Source organism: Diplodia corticola (assembly GCF_001883845.1).
Source record: "Diplodia corticola strain CBS 112549 chromosome Unknown scaffold47, whole genome shotgun sequence".
Classification (NCBI taxonomy): Eukaryota; Fungi; Ascomycota; class Dothideomycetes; order Botryosphaeriales; family Botryosphaeriaceae; genus Diplodia; species Diplodia corticola.
The window spans coordinates 239,924-252,533 of record NW_017971526.1 but is presented as its reverse complement, the minus strand read 5'-3'; the positions used below and the strand labels follow the sequence as shown (position 1 = coordinate 252,533).

The following is a 12,610-nucleotide window of genomic DNA, read 5'->3' as shown; positions in this document are numbered from 1 at the left end:
AAGGTCGGACTCTATCCATGCCGATGAGAACGGTAGCTCCGTAATCGGGGACCAGGTAGATCTCGCGCAGGAATACGATCTTGATCCACGTCCTACGCCGCCAGGCCCGAAAAGTGAACGGCATAACGCAGTGTTCCCGGCTCTGGAGGCGTTCGCCGCTAATCCCTTCGACGTCTATCCCGGGAATCCGGATCTCTTGAAAAGTCACTCCCGCATCATGAAGTGCCTTGTGGTCGGTGATGGACGTAGTGCATCCCGAGTCAAGCCTGCGCTGTATACAGGTTCATTTGAGCTCTGAAAATTTTCATGGCGTTTGACGACGACTGATCCGAGTTTTGCATTCGGCGGGGAAGAAGGAACGGGTTCTGTTGGTTGGGATAGCTTCTTGTCCTTCTCTGGACCCACAAGATGCCAGATGCTAGCTGTGGTGGTTTGGTTTCTGATGAGATTGAACCATGCATCCCCCAGCGTAGAGCTGGACAAGATGATCGGGCCCCGAACAGACTTCAGAGCGGACAAGGCAATAAGGCATAAAGTTAGACAAATGCAGAAGTGATTTGGCGTAGCCTGTCCCTCCGTAAACGTAATGTATCGTGTATGCCGTTAGAAGGAGCAATTTATTGAGTTCAAACAGGAAAGCCGTCGGGTGTAGCAGTCGTCAGATGTGTAGAGAGTCTCCAAGCGGTCAAACTGCTGGAAATAGTATCCAGTTCTCATGTGGAAGAGTCATGGTTGACTATCGAGGCGTGTGTTGTCCATTGTCAACAAAAGCGTCGGGCAGTAGAGCCCGGCGACCCGACGACTCGGTTCCAGGAAATGCAATAATAACGGATGATGCTTACATACAAGAAGACGGTTTCATCACTCTAGCGGTTCAGGCTGGCAAGACTGCAAGGCGAGTTGAGGGGGGGAGCGGTCGGTTGTTTGGTTGCGAGACCTGAAAGTTTTGGTTCTTTTTTTTTTTTTTGTCTGTGACTCCTCACGAAGGCAAGTTCCACAAAAAACTCAACATCCCGTTATCCAGCCCCGGAAACTTTTGTATCCCCGACCCGTTCGCTCCAAACGGCGCCATGGAGGGATCAAACGGCAACGCGAGCCAGTCATCCTCCGACGCCTCCGTAGCCAACGCATGCACGTCGAGCTCTCCCTCACCAAACTGCTGGCCATACGGAACCTGCTGCTGCTGCTCCGGCGAAGGCGTCGTCACCGCAGCGGTAACAGCAGGAGCAGCAGCAGCCGTCTGACCTGCTGACGACGACGACGACAACGACGGGCCCGGCGCCGCCCTCTCCGCCGACGGGGGGCGCGATGTGGCCAGGCGCGGGGGCCGCGACGAAACAACGAAACTGCGGCGCAGGCGCGCGACGTGGACCTCGAGAAGCGTGGCGAAGCGCGAGGCGAGGTGCATGTCGTCGAGAGTGCCCGAGCGCAGGGCCTGGATGCCGCGGTCGAGGACGTCGAGCGAGGCGGGCAGCTTGGTGTTCCAGACGCCCAGGCTGAGCCCCTTGATCAGGTAGATGGCCGACGTGGTGATGTGCAGGTAGATGCGCACGGGAGCGAAGCGCAGCAGCTGGGCCTCTGCGAGCTTGATGACTTTGCGCAGGATCTCGCAGCTGCCGTCGACGACTTCTTGGATGAAGTGGTAGTCGGTCGAGTCGACTGAGAGGGGGCGGATCGGCTGCGGTGAGTCGGCGGTGGCGTTGAAGTCGTCGGCTTCGTCGAGGGTACGCTCGACGACGGCTTGCATGCCGAGCGAGTTGATGAAGATGCGGACGAATTGATACTCGATGGCGAGCATGTCTTGCAGCACGTCCCCAAGTCCTGATGTCGTCAGCAAGGCACATTGATTGAAAGCGGAGGGGACGAACTTTGTGAATCAAGATACCTGCCATGCCATCGAGACAAGAGAGGCCGGAAGTGCTCCAGCAATCCAATGTACCGACCGCTCCGTAAGATCTGCTTTGTAAAGGACGCAGACGGGAAGAGCATGTCTGAGGCGGACTTCACAAGCTTCGTAAGCTCGATCCATGCAGACACAAACGCTTCCGAATGGTTCGCTCCAGGGAACACCTCTCCAGCAAAGGACCTCCCAAGAACCGTATGGCTCAGGCTTTGCGGAATCATTGAAGTGCAGCCGATGCGGGAAGCAAGCTGTTCAACAAAGACATACAACAGCTTCCTCGCTCGGGAATATCGGGCAGCCTTCCGCTTTGCTTCCAACCGCTCCTCGTAGTGCGCTGCCCGCTTCGTACTTTCGTCCTGTTCGAATATGCCAAGCTCATGGGCGAGGGATAAGCCGCACCCAAGAAGCATCCAGCTCATACGGTCCGATCGACGTGCCGGCTCAATCACATCTTCAAGCCATCGGTTGGATGCGGTTGATATTCCCTCTGGACTCGTTGGCTCTTCATCCGCATTCGGGTCGATGGCGACAAGTCCCGCATCCCACCCATCCGAAGCCGGTGGGAAGTGAAGAGCGCGCGGGTGCCATTCGGAAAGGAGGAGAAGGCCTTCAATCGATCCCACAGTTCGAGTCTTCGCTGTCGAGCTCTTCTCTTGCCCAAGCATTATGCGTAGAATAAGATGCTGACAATGCTCCCAGAGACGATGGTGGATGAAGTAGCCACGAGACGCGCCGCCGACTCCAGGCAGCACGTGGTAGCGTGAAGATAGCGCCAATATGGTGCAGCAAAGGAAGGGCTCTTTCGTGACGAGCTCGTAATGCTTCGAGTGATCCGCGTAATATTCCGTAAGAATCGGCGACAGCGGCGACAGATTCTGGAAGAACCTGCAGTCGAAGCAGTCAGCTCGCGCAACGCATCTGGGGGTACCTTCCTCAGTTGGACCAAACTCACAAGTCAACATAAGTCACCGCCTCCCTCGCCGTGAACCACCCCATCCTCACAAACCGGCAGCACTTCCACAGATCCAACACATCGTCCGACGCCGCCGACAACTGGACCGCGTTGGGCGCCAGCAGCCCCGAATTGATGGACATGTTCGAGCCGGGCGTCGCATACGTGGCAGGCTCACCCTCCGCTGCCCCAGCAGCATCCAGCGGATACCCCTCCCTACCACCCTCCGCCGCCGCCACCGCGCCCTCCCTCGTCGCGGCCTCGAACAGCAAATTCAACGCATCGTTCCCGCTCGCCACCACCGTCCTCATCATCGAATCCGCCAACCCCCCATCGCCCTGCTGGTGCTGCTGGTGCTGCTGGTGCTGCTGCTGGTGCTGTTGCTGGTGCTGTTGCGTCGCTACCACCCCTCCCCCTCCCCCTCCTCCCGACTGCTGCTGCAAACGCTGCTCCCGCACAACCCCCCTCGGCGGCTGCGGCACCGGCACCGGCACCGGCACCGAAGGACTCGTCCCCCTCCCCGTCCCCCTCCCCCCTTCCTCCCCCACCACCACCTCCACCTCGCCTCCACCCCCACCCTCACCAGCTCCCCGCCAGCGCCGCCGTTTCTTCTCCTCCTCCTCCATCAGCCTCTGCTTCTTCCACCCCCGCTCCTCGGTGAAGACGCACTCGCGCAGCGCGCGCACGCAGCGCAGGCACGGCGGGCCCGGCACGGCGCCGGCGGCGCCTTCGGAGGGAGGTGGTACGGCGACCTCGCAGCGGGCTTTGCGCTTGCGGCAGGGGACGCATGCTTTGTAGGCGCGTTGGAATTCGCGGGGGGCGGAGGAGGAGGAGGATGCAGAGGTTGAGGTTGAGGTTGAGGAGGGGGGTGGGTTGGTGGTGGTGGTGGGGGGGTTGTGGGGGCGTTTGCCGTTGGGGTTGATGGTGGTGGTGGTGGAAGTGTTGGGGTGGTGGGGTGGTGGTTGTTGTTGTTGTGATGAGGATGATGATGATGATGGTTGTGCAGCGGTGTTGATGCGGTTGTTGCCGGCGTGGGTGGTGCTCGCGACGACGTTGTTGATGTTGTCGTAGGCGGTGGCATCTTCACCGTTGTTGTCGTGGTGGTACGGCTGTTCGTCGGCCATTTTTTCTTTTCACGTCCCTGTGCTCTTGCTGGGTTGGGAGTCGAGATGGCGGGCAACGGAGGGTGTTGAAGGAAATTCAAGGCGCGCGGGCTGGCAGAGCGGGGGCTGTCGCCCGGCTATTGACGGATCTTCGATGCGCGCATCAATTCCGCTCTAGGGGCGGGTTATCCGACGGTACATAGCGAAGCCCAAGAGCATACGCGAGACACTAGAGGCGTTGGAGAAATCAATGACGGAAGGCGCGCCTCCGATGGTTCTTTCGTACTCTAAAGTCTACGAGGGAGTTTGCTTCAACAAGTAATGGTAGGTTGTCCATCGAACATATGGAGTGAACATGACTGGCTGACTCTAGTGCAGGACTCGAGGAGAAGTACAAGTTCGACAAGCAAAACGAGGTATGAGTTCATGAAGGAGAGGGGGCAATCAAGAGGCCAGTTAGCATGCATGACTAAGCCAATACAAACAGACGTGTTCTTGTTCATGTAAGCCCATGGTGATTGTTGAGAGTGGGTGAACAAGTAAAGTGAGTGCGTGGTGAGCAGGAGCTGAGCTTGTTGAGAGGTGAAGTGTACAGCAGCACGGCTATCGGCGGGAAAGGGACTGACGCAATTTGTGCCTGCCTGACTCGCGCCGCGGGATCCCGACGTGCCATGTGTCAATCAATGCCAGCGCCTCAGGAACGCCTTCCCCAGCATCTCAGTCGCGCCGCAATCATGCCACCACCGCGCGAGCCTGCCGCCGCCGAGATCCCTCCCTCCCCGGAGCTCCTCTCTCAACTCCAGACCGTGCTGCAAGACCTCTCCCAAAACCCATATCCCTACGTCGAAAACCCGCCCAACTGCAAGAAGCGCGCATCCGTCGCGCTTATCATTCGCATCCAACCGCGCTACTCGCACTGGCCGGACAAACAGCACGCAGCCCAATGGGCTGATAAGACCGCCAACGAGTCGGTCGAGAGCAGGCTGGACAGCTTCTTCGCGCAGGACTGGGTGCAGCATGGCGACCCAGAGGTGCTGTTCATCAAGCGCGCCCACCGCCCCGGCGACCGCTGGACAAGTCACGTCGCCCTGCCTGGCGGCCGCAGAGATCCTGAGGACGCCGACGACCGCGCTGCCGCCGTGAGGGAAACCGAGGAGGAGGTCGGCATCGAGCTGACCGACGCCAATTCCATCCCCGTCGGCAACCTGCCCGAGCGTATCGTGACCACGTCTTGGGGGAAGGTCCCGTAAGCTCATATCGTCTTTCCAGCGCCTCGACAGAACACTGACACCAAGCAGCCTCATGGTCCTCTGCCCATACATATACCTTCTCACCGACCCCAGCCCTCCCGCCCTCCGCCTGCAGCCCGCCGAGGTCGGCTCCACGCATTGGGTCTCGATCCGCGCGCTGCTCTCGCCCTCGCAGCGCACATACTGGCACGAGGACGTGTCCAACCGCCTCGCCAAGCAAGAATTCGGCATCAAGCGCTGGTTCCTGCGCGTCATGCTGGGCAAGATGATCTTCGCCGCCATCCGGCTGATCCCGTCGCACAGCGAGTACTGCAGCACCATCCCCGCCTTCGTCCCCGACGACGACGACGACTCGAGCAGCGGCCGCTCCGCCGCCGCCCAGCTGGCCAACTGGTGGCACGGCCGCGGCGTGCAGCCGTCGGCCAGCACCGACACCCCGCTGCTGCTGTGGGGGCTGACGCTCGGCATCCTCGCCGACTTCCTCGACCTGATCCCGCCCTGCAACGCCGTACGCCTGTGGACCTACCCCACCTTCACCCCGCCCGACGTGCGCCTCCTGCTGTGGGCCGCGTCGTACGCCTTCCGCAAGCGCAAGGCGCGCGTCTTGGCCGAGCACCACAATGGTGTGAGGGGGGTCCCCGTCGTGGTCGAGGAGGGCCTGGACAGCGTCGAGCCGGACGGCTCCATCGAGCCGCCCGAGTCGGGCATCAGCGGCTTGGGCGCGGAGCGGTATTATAGCAGGCTCGGGCAGAAGAACCCCGCGACGAGGTCGTCGTCTGTGGGGATCCTGCTCGAGGGCTACTACGACATCGTGAGGAAGACGGTGGCGCTGTCGCTGGCTGCGAGGGTCTCGGTATTTGCGGCAGTGGTCGCTACCGTAATAGTGAAGTATAGACGACTGAGATGATGAGACATGCCTGGCAAGATTTTTGTTTTCTTTGGGAATTTCGGCCGATTTCATTTTATTCTCATTCTTCACCTCGAATGAGCCCGGGATTAGATGCGACTGTGAATAGATCTATTTGGCCAATATCTTTATGACTTATTTCTTCTGAATTGATTTGCTCTAATCACGAACAAATATTATCTCCGACCATACAGTTTGTCTCCGAAGCCCTGCTCATTCATCTCCGAGCGAAGAACGTGGATATAAAACAACCGTCACCACGGCGAGACCAACTCAAGTACACTCGTTCCAACATACCCATAATTTCACACCCTCCATTCTACACTAACCTGCGGTACACTAATGCGTGCAGCCCGCACGCCTTCTCATGAAGGTTGAAACGCCTCTTACGCCAGCCACAACGCCATCCTCCAACCGCCGGCGCCCGCCCAGTCTCCAACTTCCAAGGGCGGCTTAGCGCAGTATCAACGCCATCCGTATCGTGTCCACCTTCGAACGACGTGGCGAACGGTGGCGTCAGCAAGAATGTGGGGCGGGAGGGGTATAAAACAAGCCATCTAGAATGGGGAAGTTTGATCATCCGCACGAGACGGGGGAGCGTGTCATGCAAACAGCCGCGGCAGACGTAAGTCAAGATGCGGATCATGATGTGTGAGCAAAAAAAATTAGTATGGATGATTAAGCCCAACCCGTCCCTCTTTCTGCCCCTGCTTACATGCTGTAGGCGAGAAAATCAATGCTATATATACACACATCGCAAATTGTACATCCCTTGCCCCTTTCCGTTTCGTCCACCCTTTTCCCAGGGAGAGAGGTGTCTGCTGCCCGACTCCCGAACTGACTGTTGAGTTCTATCCTTTCCTCTTTCCAGTATGCATCCCGCAATAAAAAGGGGAAATTAGAGAAGTAGAGAAATTACCGTTGGGCACCAAAATGCCGATACTATGCAATCTTGATCTATCGCCGCGAACAGAAAAATGAAGATAAATAGCAAAAGAAACAAGACCCCGCAAGACCCTCCCACCAATTCGCCACGTTTCCGCTTTTTCATATTTTCCTTCGTTCAAATCATAAACCGCTGTCGTGAGAATAGAGGATAGGAAAAAGGAAAAAGAAAATGCCCACAAATGAGAAGAAACAAAGAAGAAGAAGAAGAAGAAAAAACACCACCTTTCCCGCTCCGGTTTCCCCAATTTTTCCAAAGTTTCCCGCGCATCCAAGAGGACGAAATCAAGAAAACCAAAAGGAAGATAAGAAACGGAGACCCAAAACAGACAGGAGCTGACTGGGGAGGTATCAAGGAAACAAAAATCCGAAAACGAGAAGAAAAAAAAACTCCACCACCTTCGCGATGCAGAAAAGAGAAAAAAAAAACCAAAAGAACAAGATCAAACAAATGAGACCCTCCCCCCATCTCCCTCTTCCTCTTCCTCATCCCTCCCTCAAGCCGTCAACGTCACCGCCACAACGACGACCACGACGACCACGACCGCCACCCCCACGACGCTCATCCGCCTGTTCAGCCTGCGCCACCACACCGCGCGCACGCGCTCCCTCTCCATCAACACTTCCATCTGCGCCGCCTCCATCTGCGCCTCGACGTCCACCACGCCCCCACTGCCATCCTCCGCCTCCACACCGGCATCTCCATCCCGCTCGTCGCGCCTGTAATGATAATAGCGCTGTTGGTGTCGGCTTCTCCCCGCTCCCGCCCCCTCCGCACCGTCTCGATCCTCCTCCTCCTCCTCCTCCTCCTCCTCAACGTCCCTCCTGCCCTCCTCCTTCTCCTCGCCATGCCGAGTGTACGCCGCTGACGCCGCCGCACCACCTCCACCGCCGCCGCCGTGGTGGTGGCTTCCCCTCTTCTCCTTCTTCTCCTTCTTCTTCATCTTCTTCGTCTTCTTCTCCGGCACAGGCAGCAGCGCCGCCAGCATCCACGCGAACGGGACGAGGAAGCCGAGGACAAACAGCCACACCTGGCGGTCCGCGGCGGGGCGGTTGGGGTTGTCCGACGTGTCGCCGTTGTTTGAGTTGCCACAAACCCAGCTGCTGGGACGCAGGTAACGGAACGACTTTGTGGCGGTGCTGTTGGCGTAGTAGGCGCTGCTCTGGTCGCGGCGGAGGCGGGGGGTCTGGTTGCTTTCGGGGCCCGAGGGGCCGAAGTAGCGGAGCGGCGGCGGGGGGGCGCGGTTGCTGGCGTTTCTCCCGCCGCTGTGGGTGGAGCCCATGGTGGAGGCGGCCCAGTGCCACATGCGGGAAGGAAAACGGCGCTGGGTGCCGTGCATGGAGTCGTCGGCGGCGGTGGGGACGTCTGAGATGTTGCGGAGCTGGGGCTGGTACTGGTGGCGCGAGGGGAGGCCGCCGGTGGTGGCGTTGCTGTGCGCGGTGCTGGGGTGGTGCGACTCGATGCCGGCCGAGTAGTTGCCGAAGCTCGAGGCGCCGTCCGAGGCCGAGTCGTCGGCGGAGGAGGAGTAGGTGGTGGAGTTGGAGGACTCCTCGTCGCTGGTCGCCTCGGCGGCCAGGTGCGGCGAGGGCGTCCAGTTCTCGCTGTAGATGGTGCTGTGGGGCCGGTTGCGCGGGCGCTGGATGCTTGCGATGCTGAACTGGGAGGAGGCCGGGCTGTCTGTGGGCGCGGTGTTAGTCGGCCGCGAGCTGCTGCCCGCGCGGCTGCCGTAGCGGTTGTTCTGCTTTTCGCTGCCGTTGCTTCCGCTACCGCTGGTGTTGGGCTGGCGCAGAGAGCTTTGGGACGGCTTGGACCGCGTGGAGGGACGCGAAGACGAGCCGATCACGCTCGGGTCTCCGGTAGAGTAGAACGACCTGAGATCGTAAGTAAGTAAAAGTTTAATCCAAGTGAGATGCTTTAAGCTTACCTAGCCCATGCAGGAAGCCCTTTCGCAGCATATAGGACGGTGGCGGCGCTGCTCGACCTGCTTGCTCTTGTGGCAGGCCGCGACGAGGCTCCCGAGTTTCCACCATTATCGTTACCACGGCCCATCATGAGGTTGAAGAAACTTGTCGAGTCCACCGACTGCCATGGGTTCCTGAGCGGGGGGAGTTCTGCCCTTGCAGCGGCGGTAGCTGAAGACTCCTCGCCTCTATCCTGAGTCTGCGGTCTCGACGACGGCAAGCTACCTTCGAGACGCATTGTCGGGAGAGAGACGAGAGATGGATTGGCAGTGGCACGAGAGCTGAATTCGGTGGGAGGAACGCTGTGAGACGACGAAGGAATTGTTGGCAGAGGTTGAATTGGTTCCGGCTGAGTTGAAGTAGAGGGGAGCCGTGCAGTCCAATTTTGGCGCTGATTTGACCGCGCAACCCTCTTAGGCATGCAGAGGGCTGCGGGTTCAATCTCCTCGGTGGTGGTAGTCGACATTCCGGATACGCTGCAAACTTCCTGATGGTGGTTGTCGGGATTCGAAGTAGCCTGAAATGCTTTGGTGGCAGTTGAGTTCCAAGACGGAGTGAATCTCGTAGGAGGGGTAAGGTCGGCCAGGAGCTCATCGCTAGAGCCAAAATTAGAGACTTTCCCTGAATATGCATCGCTCGCGGACACCGGGCGTAAAGCACAATCATTGTCCAGGTAAGGCGTCAGAGGGTTACCGAAAGTTGAAACAGGCCGTTTGTCTTGAGAAACACCGGGACTGTGGGGGCCGTACTGAGGCGTGGGCGTGGAGGAAATTCCAAAAGGGGAAGGGGTCCGTGGGTTAGTTGAGGTGGGGCGGGTCGAAGATGACATATGAGCGTGGACTGTCCAATTGCTGGCCGTGGACTTCCGGCCGTCATGTTGGCGTGTCGATAATGTCTCTGAAGATGCTGATGAGCGCACCGATGTCGCCGATTTATACTCCTCCGAGGGCTGAATGGATCGGACGGTGGACTGCATCATGGAAGTGCGCGAATTGACGGAGCCATAGAGATCGCTGGACAGCCTTGAAAAAGAAATAGGGTAGGGAAGCGAGTCATCGTCCTCGGTGGATGCCGTCGTCGTGTCGATGGAGGTCCTCCTGCTTTCGGCGGGCGAAGGCCCCACGACGAGATCTTTGAAGAATTCCGGGGCGTCCGAGGTGCCGACAGACGGCTCGCAGAAATCGCGAACCTCTAGGTCGTCTTCCTCTTCCTCGGCCGGGCTGTCTTCTTCTTCCTCTTCTTCTTCGGCGGGGCTGTCCTCTTCCTCGGCGGGGCTGCCGTCATCCGTGGCGGGGCCGTCATCGTAGGTAATAAAAAAGCTCGGGGTAGTAGCGGGGCTTGGCAGCAATACTTGCGAGGGATGCAAAGGGAAGGGAGACTTAAAATAGGTCCCCGACGGCGAGCCTCGTTCCGGTCTTTCCACAACCGAATGCTGCTCCCTCTGCTGTGCGCTCTGTGCAGGCTGCTCCATTTCCGTCACAGTCAAGGGGGAAATGTGCTGCTCGCAGCGCTCAGGAGACGGCGTTTGCCCATTGCGCTCGGAAGGCGACAGCTCTCTTAACGGCCGCCTCTTTGGCGAGAGGACGGAGTTGCTACGGCCACGCGAGTCCCTGGATTTCCTCTTCCAGCGGTTCTCCTGACTATGTGGGGTCTGGGGGACGTCAGACTGGGAGCGCTGGTGCCGCTTTGGCGAGTCATTATTGTCGCTCGAGCGCTTCAAAGGGTGGGTCCGCGCTTTTGCGAGTTTCTTGCGACTGGGAGCCATTCGGAGGCGTGACGAGGTGCCAGGCGGTACGGTGATGTCAAGGTCAGATCTGTAGCGCGCATCGAGCTGGAAGGCGCCGGATCAGGGACAAGGGGGCATCCACGCGCAACAGAAACAGAAATTCAGCAGTGTCAGTCGTCGTCGGGCTGACCGACAGCAAGTGGAGGTGGCAAGCAGAACAAGTGGGACAGAGTCCGGCAGGACTCGAAGGCACTATATGCAAGTAAGTAGCGATGCGTGGGCAGGGAAGATGGCGCAAAGGCATGATTGACGGCACGAGCGCTTCCGCTCTCCACCAGTACAGCGTGTTCGGGGCCCGACGACTCATGGGCTTGGCGGGATGCCGTCAGCGCGCGGGAACGGCGTCGCTGCAGGTACGGGAAAGCTAGCCCAACGGTGCCGGCCAGGTTGGATGCAGGGCGCCGTGGTGCTGCTCATATGGGGGGCCAGCCGCGGCGACGCGTCGCCAGTCGAGCGAGGCGGGCGATGCGTGCGCAGTGCTGGGCGTTGAGAGGGATTGGCGCTGCAGGCGCTGGAGCTGGTGGCTGCGACAGGGCGGCATCAGGCATGGCCGGAGCACGGCCTGCTGCTGGAGAGAGGCGGCCTGGCCCGGGCGCGCGATGGTGGTGTCGTGGGTGCGGCCTCGAATTTCCGTCAGGCCCCCGTGCACCGCGTCAGGCGCGCGCTGCCTGGCGCTGGCTGGCCTGGCAGTGGCGCTTGTCTGCTGCAGGGCCTGGCCGCCGATCGCAGCGATCCAACCGGGCCCTTAACCACACCTCCCGCCTTCACCACCGCCCGAATCTCGCGGCAGGCAGGGCGCGCTGCTGCTCCTTGCCGCGAGCAAACGCCCCGAAGCCCGCGCGCCGCCGATCGGTGCCCTGCATCTTCACCGACATCTCTCGCCTCCACCGGCCTGCTGTCTGGATCCGCCGGGAAGGTCCCGTCTCCATCCTGCACGAGCCATGTATTGCTGGCACTGTGGCCCCGGCTCCCAGCCTTGCGAACTGCCAGGCGCCCGTCTCATTTCGTGAGCAAGCCCGCGAGGGAGCCGCAGACCTCGCTCGAGCCTCGCCTCAGTCCAGATCCGGCTCGCCCGCACGCCGCCGCCGCCCGCTGGAGAGCCTGGCGGTCCGAGCAGGCCGGCGGTGAAGGCCCGATGCTACGCCATGCGGACCACCCTGTGGCGGCGCTCATCACGACGAGCCCTCCACTTTCCTCCTGCCCGATGTCGTGGGCAACGTGGGCCTCACCTGCACTGTGGCTCCCCACGCAGAGGCCCGAGGCTGCCGATGCACCGGCTCCGGCTTGCCGACACAACACTCGCTCGCGTCGGTCGACTGACAGAAACGGTCGGCAAATGCTTCGTTGCTGCCGCTGCATGTCCTCCACAGTCCGCCCGCCTCCCCAGCCTGCACGCTCCGCCACTGACCAGACTCGCGGATCGCTGCCTGGCTGGAGATGGCATTTCACTATTGCCTACGGGAATAGCGCACGTAGGTACGTGCGCCGCCTGGGTTTCCACGGCCTGTTCCTCCGTCGTGTCCCCGCCGGGGAATGCCTGTCAGCTGCCCAAAAGAGATCACGTTGGCTCGTCCCCGAAGGGTTAAGCTTTTTCTTCTTGGTTTTCTCGAACTTGCTGCCACGTCTAGCCGATGCACTAACATTATCCGAACTGTCGTGTACCCCGAGTTTCACTGCTCGTGCCAGGTTGTGACTCTGGGAGCGAGCGACGCATCACGGCCACATAAGTTCGAAATCTCCGAGCGGACGGCTCAGCCCTACGATTAGCATGCAAGACAGTCCATCAATGCTGGGGGTGCATG

General features: G+C 59.9%; 3 protein-coding genes across 3 annotated transcripts; 1 reads left to right on the top strand and 2 right to left on the bottom strand.

Moving 5' to 3' along the window:
* Window positions 1-979: 979 nt before the first annotated feature.
* Window positions 980-3,979, bottom strand: BKCO1_4700080 (c6 transcription factor; the record flags this gene model as incomplete). The annotated part of the gene is made up of 3 exons (XM_020276436.1): window positions 980-1,821; window positions 1,869-2,788; window positions 2,856-3,979. 3 exons carry the CDS (start codon window positions 3,977-3,979, stop codon window positions 980-982), a joined length of 2,886 nt encoding a protein of 961 aa, XP_020127740.1.
* Window positions 3,980-4,692: 713 nt separating this feature from the next.
* On the top strand, window positions 4,693-6,115 carry BKCO1_4700079 (nudix family hydrolase; the record flags this gene model as incomplete). The annotated part of the gene is made up of 2 exons (XM_020276434.1): window positions 4,693-5,204; window positions 5,257-6,115. The coding sequence occupies 2 exons, from the start codon at window positions 4,693-4,695 to the stop codon at window positions 6,113-6,115; spliced, it is 1,371 nt and encodes a 456-aa protein (XP_020127791.1).
* A 1,442-nt stretch (window positions 6,116-7,557) lies between these two features.
* Window positions 7,558-10,787, bottom strand: BKCO1_4700078 (serine-rich protein; the record flags this gene model as incomplete). Its single annotated transcript, XM_020276433.1, has 2 exons — window positions 7,558-8,932; window positions 8,986-10,787. The coding sequence occupies 2 exons, from the start codon at window positions 10,785-10,787 to the stop codon at window positions 7,558-7,560; spliced, it is 3,177 nt and encodes a 1,058-aa protein (XP_020127792.1).
* Window positions 10,788-12,610: the final 1,823 nt, after the last annotated feature.